General features: G+C 38.4%; 1 protein-coding gene across 3 annotated transcripts in view; it reads left to right on the top strand.

The window, feature by feature from the left end:
- Positions 1 to 17,920, top strand: part of kiaa1549la (KIAA1549-like a) — a 98,845-nt gene extending 80,925 nt beyond the window's left edge. For 2 of the 3 annotated variants that reach the window (XM_088416481.1, XM_088416479.1), the window contains 10 exons: positions 646 to 770; positions 1,011 to 1,225; positions 4,284 to 4,416; positions 7,916 to 8,157; positions 8,381 to 8,546; positions 8,927 to 9,024; positions 11,625 to 11,770; positions 12,007 to 12,161; positions 12,250 to 12,332; positions 15,089 to 17,920. In XM_088416481.1, the coding sequence (XP_088272607.1) occupies positions 646 to 770; positions 1,011 to 1,225; positions 4,284 to 4,416; positions 7,916 to 8,157; positions 8,381 to 8,546; positions 8,927 to 9,024; positions 11,625 to 11,770; positions 12,007 to 12,161; positions 12,250 to 12,282 (1,313 nt within the window). In that variant the 3' untranslated portion in view covers positions 12,283 to 12,332; positions 15,089 to 17,920. The remainder of the gene's footprint in view (positions 1 to 645; positions 771 to 1,010; positions 1,226 to 4,283; positions 4,417 to 7,915; positions 8,158 to 8,380; positions 8,547 to 8,926; positions 9,025 to 11,624; positions 11,771 to 12,006; positions 12,162 to 12,249; positions 12,333 to 15,088) is intronic. The other variant, XM_088416480.1, reaches the window with a different exon arrangement.
- The last annotated feature ends 955 nt before the right edge of the window (positions 17,921 to 18,875 follow it).

Genomic DNA, 18,875 nt, shown 5'->3' with positions numbered 1-18,875 from the left:
ATATTTGGCAAATTCACAATGTAGATGTGTGTTTAATATTGTAATACATGCCACCTTGCTAAATTTAAGCTCCAGTGATTTCAGTCATCATATAATTATTTTCAGCACAAGTCAATGAAGCACAGTTGTACTGACACCATTTACAAGTTATATATACAATATAAATGTATTCATATACTGTATTTTCTCACAAACAAATGAAATCTTCTAAATGCGGTTAAGATCAATGCTCAGAATTATGCATTTTGTTAGCTTCTAAATTTATATATAATCTGCATGATAATACTTTCCATAAAGAAATGATTGCTTCCTCAGAAAGTTGTTCAATAAATTGGAAATGAAAAAAAATGGAAAATGAAGCTGAAACAACTTTGTCCACCCTAGCTAAAAAGGGGAACAATGTCTTTATTCTAGTAATTGACTCTTGAGTTCGACCACGGTATGAATCATTTGACACTTAACCGAACGTGCAAGCATATAATCGACTTCAGACATACAGTATTAATTTTCATGCTACGCTGTATAAGTATTATTAAACACAGACAGATTGCTGCATGAAAAATATGGCAACGTTTTCCGTCTTTCTGTACGTAAGATCAGATTTGCCTTGAGGGACAGCTAACCTTCATCTTTCATCTTCCACAGACCCATACGATGATCATACAGGCTCTCTACGGCTCATCACCATCAAACCTATGACAGCTCAGCCAACTTATTCCTACCCATCATCCTCCTCCCACAGCCAAGACTCTGTGATCCAGAATGGCGAGGTGAGTCTACACACTTATTCACAGCCACACTGACCTAAACCCCATCGAACATTTTATGGATGAATGATCTGTGAATTCCTAGCACATTTTTGTATAAGGTTCAATAATTCCACGCACACAAGTGCACTAAAACGTGGACATGCTTAGATGACACGTGAGTTCAAAGTCCTGACAAAACATTAATGGCATCATGTGTCATTTCTGGGTTATTGACAGCCAAACATACTGTATCCCCTGCAGGCCAATCATGGCGGGTTGAAGCAGAAGTCCGACATTGAACACTACAGGAACAAACTGCGCCAGAAAGCCCGCAGGAAGGGTTATGGAGAGTTCTCCCTTTCGGAGAGTGGCAGCCACGGTTACGGTCATAGTCGGCATAGTCGGCATGACAACGGAGTCAAGGAGCCAATGACTGCAGAGGAAAAGAGGGCCTCCTTTGCAGGATGTCATAAAAGGTGAAGACGACTGACACTGAAGAAAGGTTGAGAATATAATATTGTGAATGCTATCATTTGCATTGTATTTCTGGTTAGAACAAAAAAGGTTCAAATTTGAACCCATACGCCTCACTGCTGAAAATAAAGTGGAATAAAATAAGTAAAATGATCATTCATGACTGTATATAGGAGTAATGTTAATGTTAGGGTTTAAAATAACTTTTAATTTCAATTGTTTGGTTGAATAATAGATACAAAAAGCATATTTCAATTTCTATTAAAATATATTGTATTAAAAATACGCTAGAAAATTATTTCAAAATGACAATGCAGATAATGGACAGACAATATTATTCAGTAATTGTCTGTAATATGTTGGAAAATAGACAAAAATGTTGATTTGTAGTTTTTCAAAATAAAAGCAAATGTATTTTGATTCAAGACTTACTCTGCTTTCCTGAAGGGCCAATAACATTGAACGGAATTGAACCGTTTCAAATTCAAATTTAGCTTAAGGATTATTCGATTATCAAGAATAAATATAGATCAATTAGCTGTCACCACACAAGTAGAAATGTAAAAAATGACTTTGAATGTCAATTTCAAAGCCTTGAAATGAAAAATGTTCCTAAACAGTCTCTTGAAAAATACAACATGAAGAATACAGAATAGAATATTTATTAACATTGTATAGCTGGTATAGAACAAAATTGGAGCGCTGCTCTGATTGGTGCATATTAAATAAATATGAACAATAACGATTATAGAATAAAAATTATAGTTTTGCAGAGTGAAATTGTTTTTTTCTCAAAGTGTAAATCTGGCATCAGGTCAACTCTGTGTTCTCAGCCATAAATGGTGTTCGACAACACAACAAAGCCAGCAGATAAAGTTATAGTTAATGCGCTCGTGACCCACTTTCTATCATGTGATTCACAAGCTATTATCTTGGAAAAAAAAAAAAAAAACAACAACACAAGATCTTCAAATTGCAATCATATGTCAGCAAGTAGTAGCCCAGCTGTGGCGCATGAACTGGCGTGGATTTCATTTTGCACGTTTCATTTGTTTTTAAACAAACCAAAAAACAAACTCCTATTTGACATACAACCTAAAGTTTGTGTGTAATACAGTGACTGCTCAATTACTCCACATTAGTTGCAGATTGCAGTCTACTCGCCTCGCTCTCAAAGTCAGCTATAACAAGAGGTGCCAATGATAGACATCATATATAATGAGGGAATCAGAGTTTTGATCATTTTCTGTGTAGTAAATGTAAGTAGTATATACAACATTTTAGATAATCCAGAAAAAAATCAATCAGCAAACATTCTTGGCAATGTTAACAGGTCAATAACCATATCACAGGAACTCAAGAAATCTACCCTATTTCTCTGTGTACAAGTCGACCTTTTGTATAAGTTGACCCCCCTTTTTTAATTCAATTTGCTTGAATTTTACAAAAGCACGTGTATAAGTCTATCCCTGACTTTAGTGCTTACACATATCATAACTGTGCGCGTGCATAGACGGAAATACTGAAACTAATGTTGCAACAATAAACGATAAGTATGAATTTGTTGAAAAGCTCTTAAAGTTAGCATGGCTGTCATGACTGACATGGCAAATAGCTCCTCCCATTTAAATTCTGGACGTCCTCTCCTTCCTGCTTGTCATTTGCGCAAACACCCTCGTTATTCTTCCACGGGTAGTCATCTGCAGACCTGTCCAATTTGTTTGAAATGCAGGTCTCCAGAAAAGCTTTGCTGAAACCTTCTTTACCTAAGTGACGATTGTGGTGAGATCAGGGCATGGATGAGTTGCGCTTTGCTGTGTTTCTCCCCCAACCTACTGACATACATACACGCGTGCCATGCCAGTGCTCTCGCATTTTTGTCTTGAACAGACAAGTCAAGCCGTCTTTTCCTTTTCATAATCAGTCAGAGTCCACAAAAATGATCCACGCAGTCTCGTCATGACGAAAATGCATTTGAAAGTGCTAATAAGGATGCATAGTATATCAAATTAGAAGTGTGTGTATATATATATATATATATATATATATATATATATATATATATATATATATATATGTATATATATATATATATATATGTATATATATATATATATATATATATATATATATGTATATATATATATATATATATATATATATATATGTATATAGTAATACTACAAGTATAAACTCCTCCTAATTAAGTCATGATAATTTTGTAATAGTTTGTGGAAATGACAGCTTTTTGGTGAGAGTTGTCTTATATGTCACTGGTCTTATATGTCTTATATGTCACTGGTTCTATATATATATATATATATATATATATATATATATCTATATATATATATATATATATCTATATATCTCTCTCTCTCTCGCTCTCTCTCTCTCTCTCGCTCTCTCTCTCTCTCTCTATATATATATATATATATATATATATATATATATATATATATATATATATATATATACTGTATATATATATATATATATATATATATATATATATATATATATGTAAGTATGTAGTCATTTTAAGCCCTGTAATGACATAATGTTACTTATTTCGCTTTTGAATTCATATTATTCAAGGAAAATTGGTCTGGTTTTGAGTTATGTGGTATAAGTTGACCCCCCTCCCTCCAATATGGGGGTTGAAAATGAGGAAAGAAAATCCTCGACTTGTACACGGAGAAATACGGTATTATGATTTTTGGTTAAAAATTTAGTCATATTTACTATAGCCAACAAAAGAAACTATTTGAATACTATTGTGGCATTGCAAATCAATTTGGTGCGGGATAACTCAGCGATAGCGTGCTTGTCACCCAAGGTGTAAGTTTGCGGGTTCGATCCCTTACCTTGGTGACCATGTCGAATTATCCTTGAACAAGATGCTGAAGCCAGAGTTGCTCCTGATACTGCGTCATCAGTAGGTTCATGAGTAGTCTAGCGTAAAGCACTTGTAAAGAGGAAATGCGCTGTATAATTCAAGTACCACTTTGTCATTGCAGATCACCTTTTGTTTTTCCTCCACCCCCTTGTGTCTATCAGGTATTCCCACCCAAGGGAGCCCACCTTTTGGAGCAGGCAATCCCTGAGCAGCCCCAGCCCTGTGGAAACAGAAATGGATCTTTTGGTTCTTAGAGAGAGAGCCAGAAGAGGTATCCGCAACAATGGCTACGATGTGAGTATGCAGAGCGATCATGAATCATTGTTTCTTGAAGCCAGGTCAATACTCTTTATAAGAAATACGTTTTATAGGGTCATGTTTTTTTCTTTAATAGCCTAATTATATAAATATGTCAGTGTCAGCTGAGGTGGTTCAGGCATCTGGTTAGGATGCCTCCGGACGCCTCCCCGGTGAGGTGTTTTGGGCATGTCCCGCTGGAAGGAGGCCCCGGGGACGACCCAGGACACGCTGGAGGGACTATGTCTCTCGGTTGGTCTGGGAGCGCCTGGAGATCCTTCCAGAAGAGCTGGATGAAGTGGCCGGGGAGAGGGAAGTCTGGGCTTCCTTACTCAATCTGCTGCCCCCGCGACCCGACACCGGAAGGCAGCGGTAGAAGATGGATGGATTGATGGCAGTGACTCATTTGAATTTGACCTTAAAACTTCACTATTTTAAAATCTTGGTTTTATTACAAACTTCCATGATAGCGGTGCAATTCTTACAGTCAGTGACTCACACTCATACATTATGAGATATGATGAAAAAACCCTGGTGGTGGCACCAATGTAAAACACTGCTATTTTGCTCTGAATGATAATCTTCTCACAGCAGAGTATTTATGATTTTAATCCTTCCGCTCCTTCTTTTAAACTCTCTCTGACTCAGTGATTCTCTGAGCATACACCAGATATTACTAGATTAACTTTGAACAAACCTTGAGAAAAGGAAGATGGGGGTGGGGTTCCAAATGAATAAATAAAGAGTAAGATGGGAGCAAAGAAATAACTGAAAGATAAGGTGGCAGAAGCTGGAGAAAGGATGATAAGGGCACATAAAAACAACGGTGATAGCAAAAGTGACTGAACTATTTTTTTTTGCTGCTTCTTGGCTGTGGCAACAGAGCAACCTTGCTGAATGTCAATGACTGCATATGATTGCAGCCCATTCATGGATTCAGATGGCTGACAGATAGGACATTTTAGAACTAGATATGCCAAACTGTTTGAGGAAGGAGGAGAATGAATTACCTTATATTAGCCAAGAGTTTTAATATTTATAATGTCAGTAATGGTATTAGATTAATGGTTATAGAGTCCTGAATTTTCAGCTTTTTTGCCCGATGTCTCAGCCCACATGGGCTTACATGAGTATCTGATTGGCTGTTAGGTGGGTTTTGACTGGGCAATTTTATGCAAAGACCAAATGTGTTCCACTTTGTATTTGCTCAATATATACTTGAACTTGTTTCTAAATGGGCCTTAACTGGATTCTAACTGGGTGAACTATATGTGACCCATGTACGTCACGCGATGGGTTCGTGCTCCTGGGTTCCACCAGGTCGCCACATGTGTCAGCCCATATGGGTTTATATGGGTTTCTGACTGGGTCTTAAGTGGGTTCTAAAGATGACATTTGATGTCTTTACCATGTTTCCCCCAATTGTGTTTGCCGATATGGGGTTGTGGGTATGTGGGTTTTAGCTGGACAAATTTTATGCATCCCATGTTGGCCACAGTTGTGTTTGCCAGTTTAGGGCTCCCAGTGGTTTTAGTTGGTCACATATTGTACTGAAAGTAAAAACACACTTATTTTACTAGCCTAAACAAATACATGTGATTTTATTATAAAGAAAACAAATATCTAAACAAAATTTTTTTTGGTCAATATCAGCCAGGATTTTTTTTAATCACATTTTTGCATTACTTTGTACTTTTTGACAATTATCAGCAAGGATTTTTTTAAATCACATTTTTGCATTACTTTTTATTTTTTTGTCCTTTCGTCACAAACTTTGAATATTAATAAAAGTAAAATAAAAATCATTTACATTTTCTTTGTTACTTCCATTTTTCTCTCAATTTCAGCTAAATATTATAGAGTTTGTGCTTGCTTAACCTACAAAGATGGCACACATCTTAGCTTCATTCTAAATTTAGCAAATTTAGCCTTTCAAATTACATCAACATTCAACTTTAAATTCCATCATTTCAAAAACAGTCAGTAAAACGGAGAGGATCATAAATCGTGGGGTTCAGGTTTGACTATGATGTCTCCAGCTAGTTCCCTTTCGAGTGGCAAATATGGATGTGTATGCTCCAGTTAAAGAACATGTATCGTTGCTCCATTTAGCACATTTATTAACTGTGGTCTGCAATAATACAGACAAAGAACAAATGTTAACATACATACATACAGTACATACACCATTCAATCCACTACTCAACAAGCAGCATAACATTATTAACTTCTAATCTCACTGTATTCAGCTCTAGCCACACACAAATAAATGCTTCCTCATAGAACGAAACGCTATTAGCATAGTTAGCATGCTAGCCGAACACAACGATTTAAGCGCAGTAATGGACGTCACACACAAGCATACACCTGCTCTATAACACACAACTAATGTCCAAATTGAACGTTACAAGGAAATAAACTCACCTTTCGTCACATACACACAATCACAAACGTGCTGGAATGTGCGTTATAAGCAACTTTATCAAACTACGTCACGGACTGAACGGTGTCGCGGACGAGGAAGAAAAAGAAAACTACGGTGGGTCATTCACGTTAAACTAGTGGTGCGTTCACGGAATGCTCACAGCATGGGAATGTACAACATCGCACGCAAACAGCACATCGAACGAAAGTACAAACATATAAACAATGTGGGCTTTCTAACAGTCAGCATTGTTCAACATTCAATGTGGTGTCGTCAAATTTTGTCAGGGAGCTCGAGACACGTTTGGCTGTATTAACACACTATCGGTGTTATTAAAAGGGAGCTATAATTGACTTAAGTCAAGTTTTGAAACTTTTTCAAGTAGTTAACCCACAGTTAGCGTGATGTTAGCATTATAGCATAATAGCTAAGGTACTGTAGCTATCAGTTTGGTAACACAAGCAACCTCTAACAAATACAATACACACCACAAAGTGACTCTCAATGACAGTTTAGACGCAAATGAAAAGACCATCGGGATTGCAGGGCAACTGATTCATCAATGAAGAAACCAGTCACAGCAGTAGATACAGAACATTGTCTTTCAAAAAAATAACACGTCAAACGTTTACGATTACATGGCCATTATGAAACAGGTGACAAATCAATGATCACAGCAACTGATATTGCAAAATTTATATAAAACTGTCAACCCGCATCGTCACTCCTCAATGTTTCCTTGTGTAGCAGTTTGTAATGACCAGCAATTAAAACCCTTTTGTAACATGAGAAGCTGGCAAAAGCTCCAAGGAACCAAGAGCTTAGATAGAATATAAAATGTGTCATTCCTGCAAACTAGCCTGAAGATGTTTTGTGACCTTATACACATACCCTACTTTTTCTGGTCGGTGTGATTTGATTTACACATTTTAACAGGAAAAACGAATCAAAGTTTTGTAATTGAATAGGCTGATGTTTTTTTAGAGACTGACGTAATTAACAGAGAACATTAATCAACCGTGTCTTCTTTGTCATGAATACTGATCCCTCCAGCCTCATTGCTGTTTGCAGGGTGAGCCCGAGCCATTTGAGGAAACTAATGTTGACCATCTCATGAGCTCTCTTGGCTATGGAGGTGGATGTACTGGCACAGGAAATGGTAGCCTGGGGGTGAAAGCTCACCACGGCTCTGACTCCTCCACACTGAGCTCTCAGCCATCCATTGACGACGTCCGCACGCAAATGCATATGTTGCTTGGCAACGCCTTCAGCCTGGCACCCCCTGACCATGACCCACCTTCTCCTCCTACCAAGTAAAGTTGTTTTACATAACGATGCAAATCATGTGGCACGTCCACAAGTTTTCAGTACTTTTGCAGTAAGACATAATATCAGGCCTCAGGCTGTATTTGAACTTTTTGTGTAAATATATGCAGAAAGCAAAGTATTTGAAATTTAAAATTCACATTCAGTATGCTGGAGAGCAAGTGGAAACCCAGGAGAGAATTGATATTATATTTCTCTCTTTTTGAGTAGGCACCACCATCACCACCATCACATCCACAGCGCCTACAATCCGTCTCACACCAGTCATTACAGCGACGGAGTGACTAGTGCCCCTGGGACTATGAACCACCCTCGTGGTAGCAGGCAGAGAAGCCTGGGCTATGAAGATTTGCACCAGTGTAGCCTGCCCAAACCGGTGAGAAATAGAGTCTCTTTAATTAATAATCAATCAATTTTCAATACCGCTCAGAGTGGTGGATATTTGAAGCCTGCCTCGGATGACTATTGGGGACAAGGCAGATTCCCTCCCTCACCAGGCAATCACATCGCGCATAGAGAGGCACACAACTATTTCCACTGAACCAACACTGAACCAATTCTGAATTCAACACCACTACTAATAAGTCTATTTGCACCACATAACATTTTTTAGTATATCTTGTCTTTGTGTCCTTTACAAAGATGTTCAGATCCTACATCAATAAAGTCCTATATAGTATATATTTTTATGTAAAAGCATAACTTACAAAATATGTATTGAAAGTCATTAAAATAATGATGCTTTTGTGTTTGCAGGGTTTCCGGTTCACACAACTCCCTGATATGGGCATTGGGTCTCCTCCGCCGCTTGTCCCCTCAAGACCAGGAGCTCCGCCTGGACCTTCACTGAGACGGTATTAGTTAGCAGGCAAATTAGGGCTGTACGGTATACACACTACATAGTATATATTTCTGCCCGTGTTTCAAGCATATCTGAGCATAGGGCTGCCAGCAGTATTTTTAATCAGGTGCTTAAAAAGGGGGAGGGGTTGGGTTACATTGAACATTTATCCATTTACCCTCCCTGCTTCCCTGTGGCTCTGGAACAACTGAGGGATGCTATGCGCTAAGCTAATTTGTGCCACATGAACTGTGGGTAGCTATCGGGGTTAAGCACAGCGCTAAAGTTGTTCCTCCGAGCCAGTAATTCTAGCTTCCTTAGCAACAAATAAACTACACTTCATGCATGATTATTACTCAAGGAGGGCGAAGAGTAGTGAATTAATGTCTTTCCACAAATATTCGATATATATAAGCCGCAGCAGCAAAAATTGAGCAAACAAAAACATCTATTGCCAACGATGAGCTGCACTGGACGACAAGCCGCAGACATATGGTGGTAAAATTAAACTTTTCTCTCTATATTTTTTAAAATTGTCTATCAACTGCAAAGTCATCTCTGTAACTGACTGAACATACCAACATATTTATTCCCAACATTGTATTTATAGAAAATGGATGGATGGATTTAACCAACAGAATACTTAGGCGTTAAAACTCAAAATCAATACTTTGATAACATTCTGTCTCCCGTTGTTTGATTGACAGGTCATTTTAGTGAAAATTGCACACACTGCAAATAAATACTCTCTATACAATCATAAATTTATAAATAAAATAATTTATACTGTATACCGGATATTAAATTTACACCTCACACAGTCTTATACAAGATCATTTTCAATTTAGACATTTAAAAAAAAATATTTTTAATAATACATTTTAAAGCTTTTCTTGAGCGCAGTTCTATTTCATAGTTGTTTTATGAACTGACTCCTTGAACACACATTCGCCTGACCGACGGGAAAACCCAGCAGATAAGTCGTACTGCAGTATAAGCCGCAGGGTTCAAATCATGATGAAAAAGTCGTGGCCTATAGTCTGAAAAATACAGTATTTACACACATACACATGCAGTGTATATTTATAAATGATATTCAATTGATTGTTTACTTTAAAATGAAATTTGGCCATATTGCTATGGCTGAATGCAAATACACACAGATAAGAATATTGGCCAAAATAGTGCTATACGTATCTTATGGAAATGCTGTCAATAATGAGACGGCAAGAAGAAGGGGAGTTTTGTTTCATATAGTCTCCAGACAAAACTACTATCTACCCTGCAAGCAGCCATCTACTCCCTTTTTCAAGTATATCCTCCCTTTGAACCCAGAAACACGTCAACTCCCTCCCCTCTCTTAATGTTATAAGTTCATGGTCAATGTCTGTCCATTGCCCCTTACCAAATTTTAATTTTTTATTTTATGTAAGTAACCTAGAGTTCAGGGTGTACCGCACCTTGGTTTGGCTCTAGTACCCCATGACTTTTACCATGACACGCAATAAAGAAAATAGACGGATAAATGAGAACACTTGCAAGACTTCAAAATGAATCCAAATGCGGCTTTGAGTGTAATCTAGCCATCGCAATCTGTGAGACTTGAAGAAGTGTGCATACAAGAAGAACAGTGGGAAGAAGGTGCAGAATAAAAAGGAGCAGTATCTCAGTCACCTCTCCATCATACGTGTGCATCATTAGAGGAAGCAGCTTGTTCATTTCTATTTGGTGAGCGTTCTTGCTTCGCACTGAGCTGCTTATAAATCTCAGATTGCCATCTGGTGGAAAAAGAGGGATATTACTTTTGTCATCAACAAACATAACAGAGTGATTGTTTCATGTTTTCTGCTTTATTGGCTGTCCAAGGGCCGTTTTTACGTTTTTTTTTTTAGCCTGCAGGTGAAATTCCAGTTACATTTCAGCGACCTCTCTAACTGTCTTATCCCCCACCGCTTTGCTCAACATTAGATTTGTCTTCCTATTGCCATGCAGTTCATACTCTAAATTTTAACCACTCCATAAACCTGCTGGCAGGATTTGAAAGTCTGCGATGAAAAAAAATCGCTAGAAAACCAACACTTAACAAGTACTGCTGCTTCATAAAGTTACACATAGTACAAGTAGTAAATGACGTTAACGTTAGCTTATTTTCACAAACTGCAGGCATGTACAGTACAAACGCAATCCTCGAGGGCCGCCTATCCGGCATGTTTTGGAGATTTCTGTTCTCCTACCACACCTGATTCAAATGATCCGTCATCAGCAAGCTCAGCGGAAGCTCGACAACAAACCTGATCATTTGAATCAGCTGCATTGGATGACCGAAACATCAAAAACATGCAGGATAGGTGGCCCTCCATGACCGGGTTTGGACATGCCTGACATACAGTATTCCAAATTGTTTATTTCATGAGATTGGATGGATGGATGGATGGATGGATGGATGGATGGATGGATGGACTAGGAGACTGAGTTTCCCTGCTGAAAATTAGTTATTGGAAAAAGAAAAAAAAAACATTTAATTTACAATTCTACCTATTCAACCAAACTAACTCCAACTGATATCTCACGGCAATAATCAAATTAACAGTTTGTTAATTTAACAATTTTCAGTTCTACTCCCGATGTTAGCCTGAAGCCTCGAGTGTCTGAGGCCTCAGATCTCCAGGACCAACAGCACAATGGCCCCCCCTACCTGCCACTATCTAGGACTACCTTCCCTGCTGTTACTGTTGATCAGTCCATCAGCACCTACTCAGGTAAGATAAGTGTATACATGTTCTTGGAGCTCAAAAATGAAATCATGGATTGTGTTACGAATTGTTTTGTATACAGTAAATATATAATTTGCCTTTGTCAAAGTTACTAGAAAAGATTTAATTGTTGAATGGGTTTTTAAAATGTAGTACCTGTACTTCATAATGACAGAAAAAAAAAATCTGAGGGCTGACAATGAATGTCTTTAACAATAACACTTTACGTTTCTATGTCACAGGAAACCCGATAACAGCAGTGTATGCTATATCAGCTAACCACCCTGGCTACTCAGACTACTTTGTCATGTCGCCTCCATCTTCATATCGTAGCCCGTCCTGGATGTCCTACCCTCCTGAGCCCGAAGATCTTCCGCGGCAGTGGAACGACCCACCTGTTAGACACACATTTTTCTTGATTATGTGTTCTGATACCTGATGCATTTTGAGACTTGTGAATGAAGCTTTCTTCTACCTTTTCCCAGCAGAACTCACGACACCTCGAAACCATCTGCTGAAGCCCCCCCAGCCCCACGACCATTCCCAAATGGGAACAATCAGTAGCTCTGTGAGTATGTTCACATCATCGCGACCATGCATCTTGAGTGACACACTGTGTGTGTAGCAGTGGTTCAGTGTTATTTATATAAATGCTCTGTGACATCTTGTGTTTGTTGATTCCTTTGATGAAACCATCTGTTCATATTTGAGAATTTGTCTGGGTAATAATGTAGTTGTATTAATGTCTTATTAGTCTTTTTGTAATGTCTGATCACGATCAGTCTTAACTAGGGTGCATGAGAGGTCCTCTGACTGAGACAAATTGCTGCCATAATGCCATTACACTAACTTCAATAAAAGATTATATGATACACAATCAAACTTGACTCATTGCCCATTATATTAGGTAGTTAGACATTTCTGAGTTGAAGTTAGATCATTATTTAGACTAATTGATTTACATTGTAGTACTGTATATCATCTGATAATCATTTGTTTGTTTTACAAATACATGGAATAATCCATGTCTTAGGAAAGATGTCCCCATTCTTGAGCTGCCACCGTATCATGGTGGAGAGATTTGTGTGCTCTAATGATCTTAGGAGCTCAGCTGTCTGGAACTTTATGCCCCTGGCAGGCACACCCAAGGTCAAGTGCATTAAACACAAAAGGTCCTAGGTGAGGGGCCAGAAAAAGCATGGCTCACAGAGCCCTTAAGGCAGGTAAAAATACTGCTCCTTTTTTTTTTTTTTTTTTTTGCTCGCCCGGAAGTAGGTCACCAGGGCCTGAAATGCAAGCGCAATGGTGACCACCAACAGTGGAGCCAACCAGGTACTTCCCCATAAAGTTACTCCTTTCCATGGGTTCCCCACTTTTGGGATTGACCGAAGGGATCAGGTGCACTGTAATATGGTTGTTGAGCAGGTGTGAGCTCCTGGCTTGGTTCTTGTATTTTGGGGTTTACCTTGGTCGGTTGATGAAAGGGTCACTGGATCCTTGAAGTATTTGCTGACGAGTGCTCCCACTTTGCCCTCTCTTGTCCCGTTGAACGCATATCTTGGACACTGAGTGAAAAGAGCAATCAGTTAGTATGTTTGGTATGTGATCAGTATGTTAGTCGATTCGGATGAATGTTTTCTGTTACTGTTGGTTGTGAAGAATAAGATTTGATGCGTCCCAATTAGCTGCAAGAAAGAGACAGGCCCGTGGCCCTACGAGGGTTTCGCGACCCAACCCGTCGCGCATTCTGTTCCTGAGGAATGAGATAACGACATGGACTCCAAACTGCATTCCTTACCATCGAAAACCAATTGTTTAGATTGTTGCCAAATGTCTCCCCCCATCCTTCAGGGCAGCAATGACTTTTGTACCTAGGGACCTCTTGAACAAATACAATTGTACTTGTGCAGTCCTTTTTCGTTCTCCTCATGCATGAGAAAGAAAAAAAAATTCTTTTCTCCTTCTTTTTTGTATAATTTCTCACAAACGTCTGACAGGCGAACCTGACAATAAACCAGTGAATGCTGGCAGGCTTTGAAAGTCCGGGGTGAAAAGAAATCACTGGAAAACCAACACTTAACTGGTACTACTGTGCTGCCACATCAAGTTTGTCAGGTTCACCTGTTACACATTTGTAAGAAACAATGAATAAAAAAAGGAGAAACGGCGTTCTTTTACAGATCATGCATGAGGAAAATGGAAAAGGACTGCTCTAGTACAATTTTACTGCGCTCTACAGCAGCCTCTCCGAACTCTCTCTTTTAATTTGATTCAGAAGTCTCTAATTATATGAAGGCTGCCGCCCTAGAAAAAAAACATGGCCAGAACCCAGTGTACTTGTCCTTTGATGTGTGTGCATGATTAGTACATGTGTGGCAAAGCATGCTGTGTGACAAGATATTCTGTAGATAACAAGTGGAGTGATATCTGTCTGCGGTCAGAGCTGTCCTTGTCATGGTAAAGTTCCAGACATCAACCTTCTCAAAGCAATCATTGTTTCCTTTTAAGCAGAGCATCCATTCTCATGGAAAAGCATTTCTTCATTGCAAGCAGTTATATCTATTGTGGAAAATGTAGAATCACCATTTCTACAATCATGCTGATAAAATTACACACAGTAGTTACAGTAAATGATGTTAACTTTAGCTTGCCTTCAGTTACTTTATGATGGATGGATGGGTGGATATGGAAATCCTTCATGTATTCCAAATATTGTATTCCTTTTTTTTTTGTCTGAACATCTTCTAATTAGTAAGGAACTTACTTCTGTTTAAAGTATTTCTGTTCAAAATAAAGTTTTACGTCAGGCATCAAATGCTATTTTTCTTCCTAAAACCTTATGGCAAGTAATGTATCATTTAACTGTAGATTTACCTTGGTGAGCCCAATGTGCCATTTTGTTGTTCTTGCATTTTTTTTAAGTGCCCATCATTAACTTAATTTTCTGATTAAATTTGCAAGCCTTAAACTATACAGAATTTAAATTAGAATATCTAACTATTTACAGTTTGACTCAACTCAACAGAGCATGTACTATGTGCATGTACTAAACTGCCTTCAATTAGGTTGAATGAACGCATTTTGGTCAGAAAATACAACTCTTCATTTGCTATTTGTTTAAGCATTTAGATTAAATCTTGTTATACCAACAATTAAGATCATATTCACATTCTCATGAAATTTCAGTGGTAGTCTATTGGGCAAACAGTAATGTAGTAGGTGAACCCCAAATTATTTAATAATTCAAAATCCTCATCTGACTTTAGAATTATGTTGGTTGAAAATACAGCAACATGACTTACATTGTCTCTGTTTGGGTGTCAGGTGTCTGTTACGGTGGAAAGACGACTTTTCTCCTGGATCCTGTCTGAATTTGTTCTTCACCACTGGACTCCCGTCCTCTCACACACTTTGTCCCTTTATCCATACGCCCAGCTCCGCTTGCTGGATCTACAGCCCCGAGGCCTTTATCACCAAGCCTTCACTGAAACCGACCCGCGCCAAAATATCCCCTCACTTGGTCATAGATCTGCAGCCATATTTGCGTGCTCCCTGAGCCCCTGACCTCACATGATCCACCGTGGGTCCTGACTGAAATAGCTCGGCTCCCATGTGGTGAAGAGTGTACAGCAAACATCCCTTCACACCACTCAAGCAGATGGAGCGTGAATGGCGTGAAGCAGTGCCTCTCACAACGTACGCAGTATGACCCATCTTTGGTCACATGGTAACTGTCACCTGGCCAGCACCACACAGCACAATCATGCAGTCCCGTTGTGGACCGAGCAAGAGCAGTTGTCTCGTGTGCTGTCAAACTGACCCCCGCCCATCTGGACCGTCTTGGGCTTGACTCTGATGTCTACAGTACAACCAGAAAAAAAAATGGGCTGGAATAAACTGTCTTTCTTTCTTTCCTTCTTTTGTTTGATTCTTTTTTGTTTTTCTAGGAGTCCAAATGTCTTTGTGAACTTTCTGCCACTGGTTAATGTGTATTTTAAACTTAAGTGAGAGAAATCAAAAGAAAAATACAGAAAAAAATGGTCTTGATTGTCTCATTTTTGGTTTTAGATACTGTATGTGCTTTTGTCTTTACATTTGTGCATTAATTATTGTAATGATGTGAGTTTTTATTCACTCACTGTGTTTCAAGGCAAAAAAAATCTTTAAAACAGAACAACGGCAGCTTTGTGGTCCGCATTTCTGTACTAAAAGATCGATCCTTTTTCATTTCTTTGAACAATGATAACGTGAATTACTTACGTCGCTGTCATCTGCTTATGAAGTTTTGTGTGTTAACAACCAAGTGAACCTGGATGCAAATGCAAATCTCACTCTGAGAGTTGTTTTACGACTGGAACGACGGATGCTCTCTAAAATGTTTTGCCTTGTGAGTCAGCTTAGAAGTGAAAACCTGCCACCATTATAACAAAACACATTTTTAAGAGGGAAAAAAATACATGTACTTAAATGATGGCTGCTGTGTAGGGACATTTAATTTTTGCAAATATTTCGTCTGAAAGAAAAGACCCGTTGGTTGGATATTTAGTCACTGCACTAGTTTTACTGCTGTTCAAGTCACCTTCTGGTCCTGGACAAGCTTTACATGTACCACTTTAATGTACTCCTGTATATAGCAGATGATTTATTGAAGAGATTTATGCAAGTATTGTTGGAGCGATTCTTTACAGGGAGTTGTTTGAATGATATGTTTCATTCTGTGCATTCATGATGCAGTTGTGATTTTTTTTTTTTTAAATGAAAATCCTTGACTTTGTGAAGGATGTATATATTTCAAAATCCCATCCGGTATTACCTGGAAGACCACATAATATATTACATTAAGAAAAAAAAATGATGAGCTGGTACACAAGGAGTTGAGTTCTAGCTGGCATACAGCAGAACAGGCTAGTCAAGTCTCCTCTTTGCATTTCTCATGGCCAGACAACGATATAATAGCCATACAAGTGAAAATATTACAATCATTTGTACAAGAATGTCAAAGTCTAAATGTTGACTCTTATCGTCTTTGAAGAAAACTGGAAACTTGAGTACTCTGTACTTCAAACAGCCCCTAATCAGCCAGATGGTCACCAAAGGAGATAACAGCCATAGTTTCTTTGTGAAGTTGAATTAAAACAGCCAATATGTACGTGTTGTCATCAAATACCAAAAGACCACCAAAAGCGAGTATAGCAGGTGGGTGACAAGGCAAAATTTTAGAATGTCCACTAGAGAGCGCTAGTACAAAAGAGATAAACCTACAGTATTGAATAGTTTAAAATGAAATTAGCACTTTTGAAAAACATGGCAGAAACAATGCAAAAAAATGCTATTGTATAGCATTCAGTTTCTAACGGAATTTGTATTATGTACAGTTAAACACACAATCATAACATCAGTTTTGTTAAATTACGAATCACATTAACTGGTTGAAGTTATCAAATGTAAATCTCTGCACAGCATACAAACACATATAATACTTATAAAATAGTTCTCAATTGAAAGCTGACTATAATGACAAAATTAGAGCGGTTGCACCTTAGGCCTGTGTGTGATTATTGCAGTTTAAGATGAGGATCATGTGATTGCTTGGATTGGCGCATTGTGGTTCATCTTTAAATATGTCAAAGCAACACTAAAAACCAAACTAAAAAAGAGGATTTTGTTAAAGTGTTCCTCTTCGTCTTGGGTGAGGCATAGGGCAGAGATCATTTATTTGTTTCTGTAACCATTTGGGGGTTTATGATGGTTGGCCCAATGCCCAATTAATACCCTGTGTTTGTTTCCTAATACAAGTTCAAGAGCTACTCTACCATTGCCACTTCATTTTTTATTTACATAATTTCATTGAATTGTTAGGAAGGTGTGTCTTTCCATATATAGGAATTTTAGGAAGAGTAATTGTTCACTGTGATGAGTGGTGAAATGTTTGTGGTTTACATGGGTTGTGGTGAGATTAATTTATTTAAGGTGGACAAGTAATGTCTGGGATATAAGGAGGTTTTTCTTTTTTTGCTCCCTTTTTTGGCCATGTCGTTTTGCGCTGATGCCATGGCATCACTCCGGTGTTGATGTCTCAATGACACAGAATGCTTTTGGATGTAGTCATGCAGAAAGATTTTGGTGAACTCAAACAATAAAGATGAATCACATTTATTTTGATTGTTTCGTTCTGTGTTTTTCACAATGGTCTTTGGTGAACAACTAGTGGAAAATGTTGACACGTGTTCTCTTTTGTAATCAACCAAAATGAATAAACGGTATTTTTTTGTTTTTAAGACAAGTCTTTCCTATTTAGGTCAATTCAGCTGTAGGAATGTGGCAATCATCTTCTACATTAATAGCAAGAATATAATTACTAACTTGTGGGTGTACATTTGTACATGAGTATTTTTACATTGGTTTGCTGGTAAATCATCTCTTGCACAGGAGTCAAATTTAAGGCCCGGGGGCCAGATCTGGCCCGCCTCATCATTTTATGAGATCCGTGAGACTTCATGCTAAAAACTGGCTTCTGGCTAAAATACCAAACTTGCCAGTTGTTTTCAACTCTTAAACATTTGAGGGGAAAAAAAACAGGCATTTTCTTATTGCCAAGCTCTCTTTTGAACAGTTTTGTCAGCCTCTGATTTCAAAACTAGCTTAGTATGTGGCACACACACTTAAAATCAGTCATGCCGGCCCTCTGACAGAAACCGTAACTACAATGTGGCCCATGATAAAAATGAGTTTGACAATCCTGTATCTGAAATGAAAAAAAGTACAGGTCCAAGTATGTAGCCTTGCGGAACACCTAATGAACACCTGATGTAGGCTGGGTTGACATCACCTACTGCAACACACACTATTGAGTCATTGAGGCATAATTCATCCAGTTTCAAGCTTATTTTTAAAAAGTCGATCCATCCATTTTCTAGAGCCGCTTATCCTCACAAGGATCACATGCTTGCTAGTGCCTGTCCCAGCTGACCTCAGGCAGCAGGGGGGAAAGTCGACCCCCTGTTTTACTGCAATGCGGATGAATTTCACAAAAACCTCAGTATAAGTCGATCCCTGACTTTAGTGGTTACATCTATCATGGCTGTACAATTAGAACACATCAAGGTGTGTT

This window comes from Hippichthys cyanospilos, chromosome 6 (assembly GCF_059441005.1).
Source record: "Hippichthys cyanospilos isolate Australia breed blue-spotted pipefish chromosome 6, RoL_Hcya_1.0, whole genome shotgun sequence".
Taxonomy (NCBI): Eukaryota; Metazoa; Chordata; class Actinopteri; order Syngnathiformes; family Syngnathidae; genus Hippichthys; species Hippichthys cyanospilos.
This window is presented reverse-complemented; position numbering and strand designations above follow the sequence as displayed.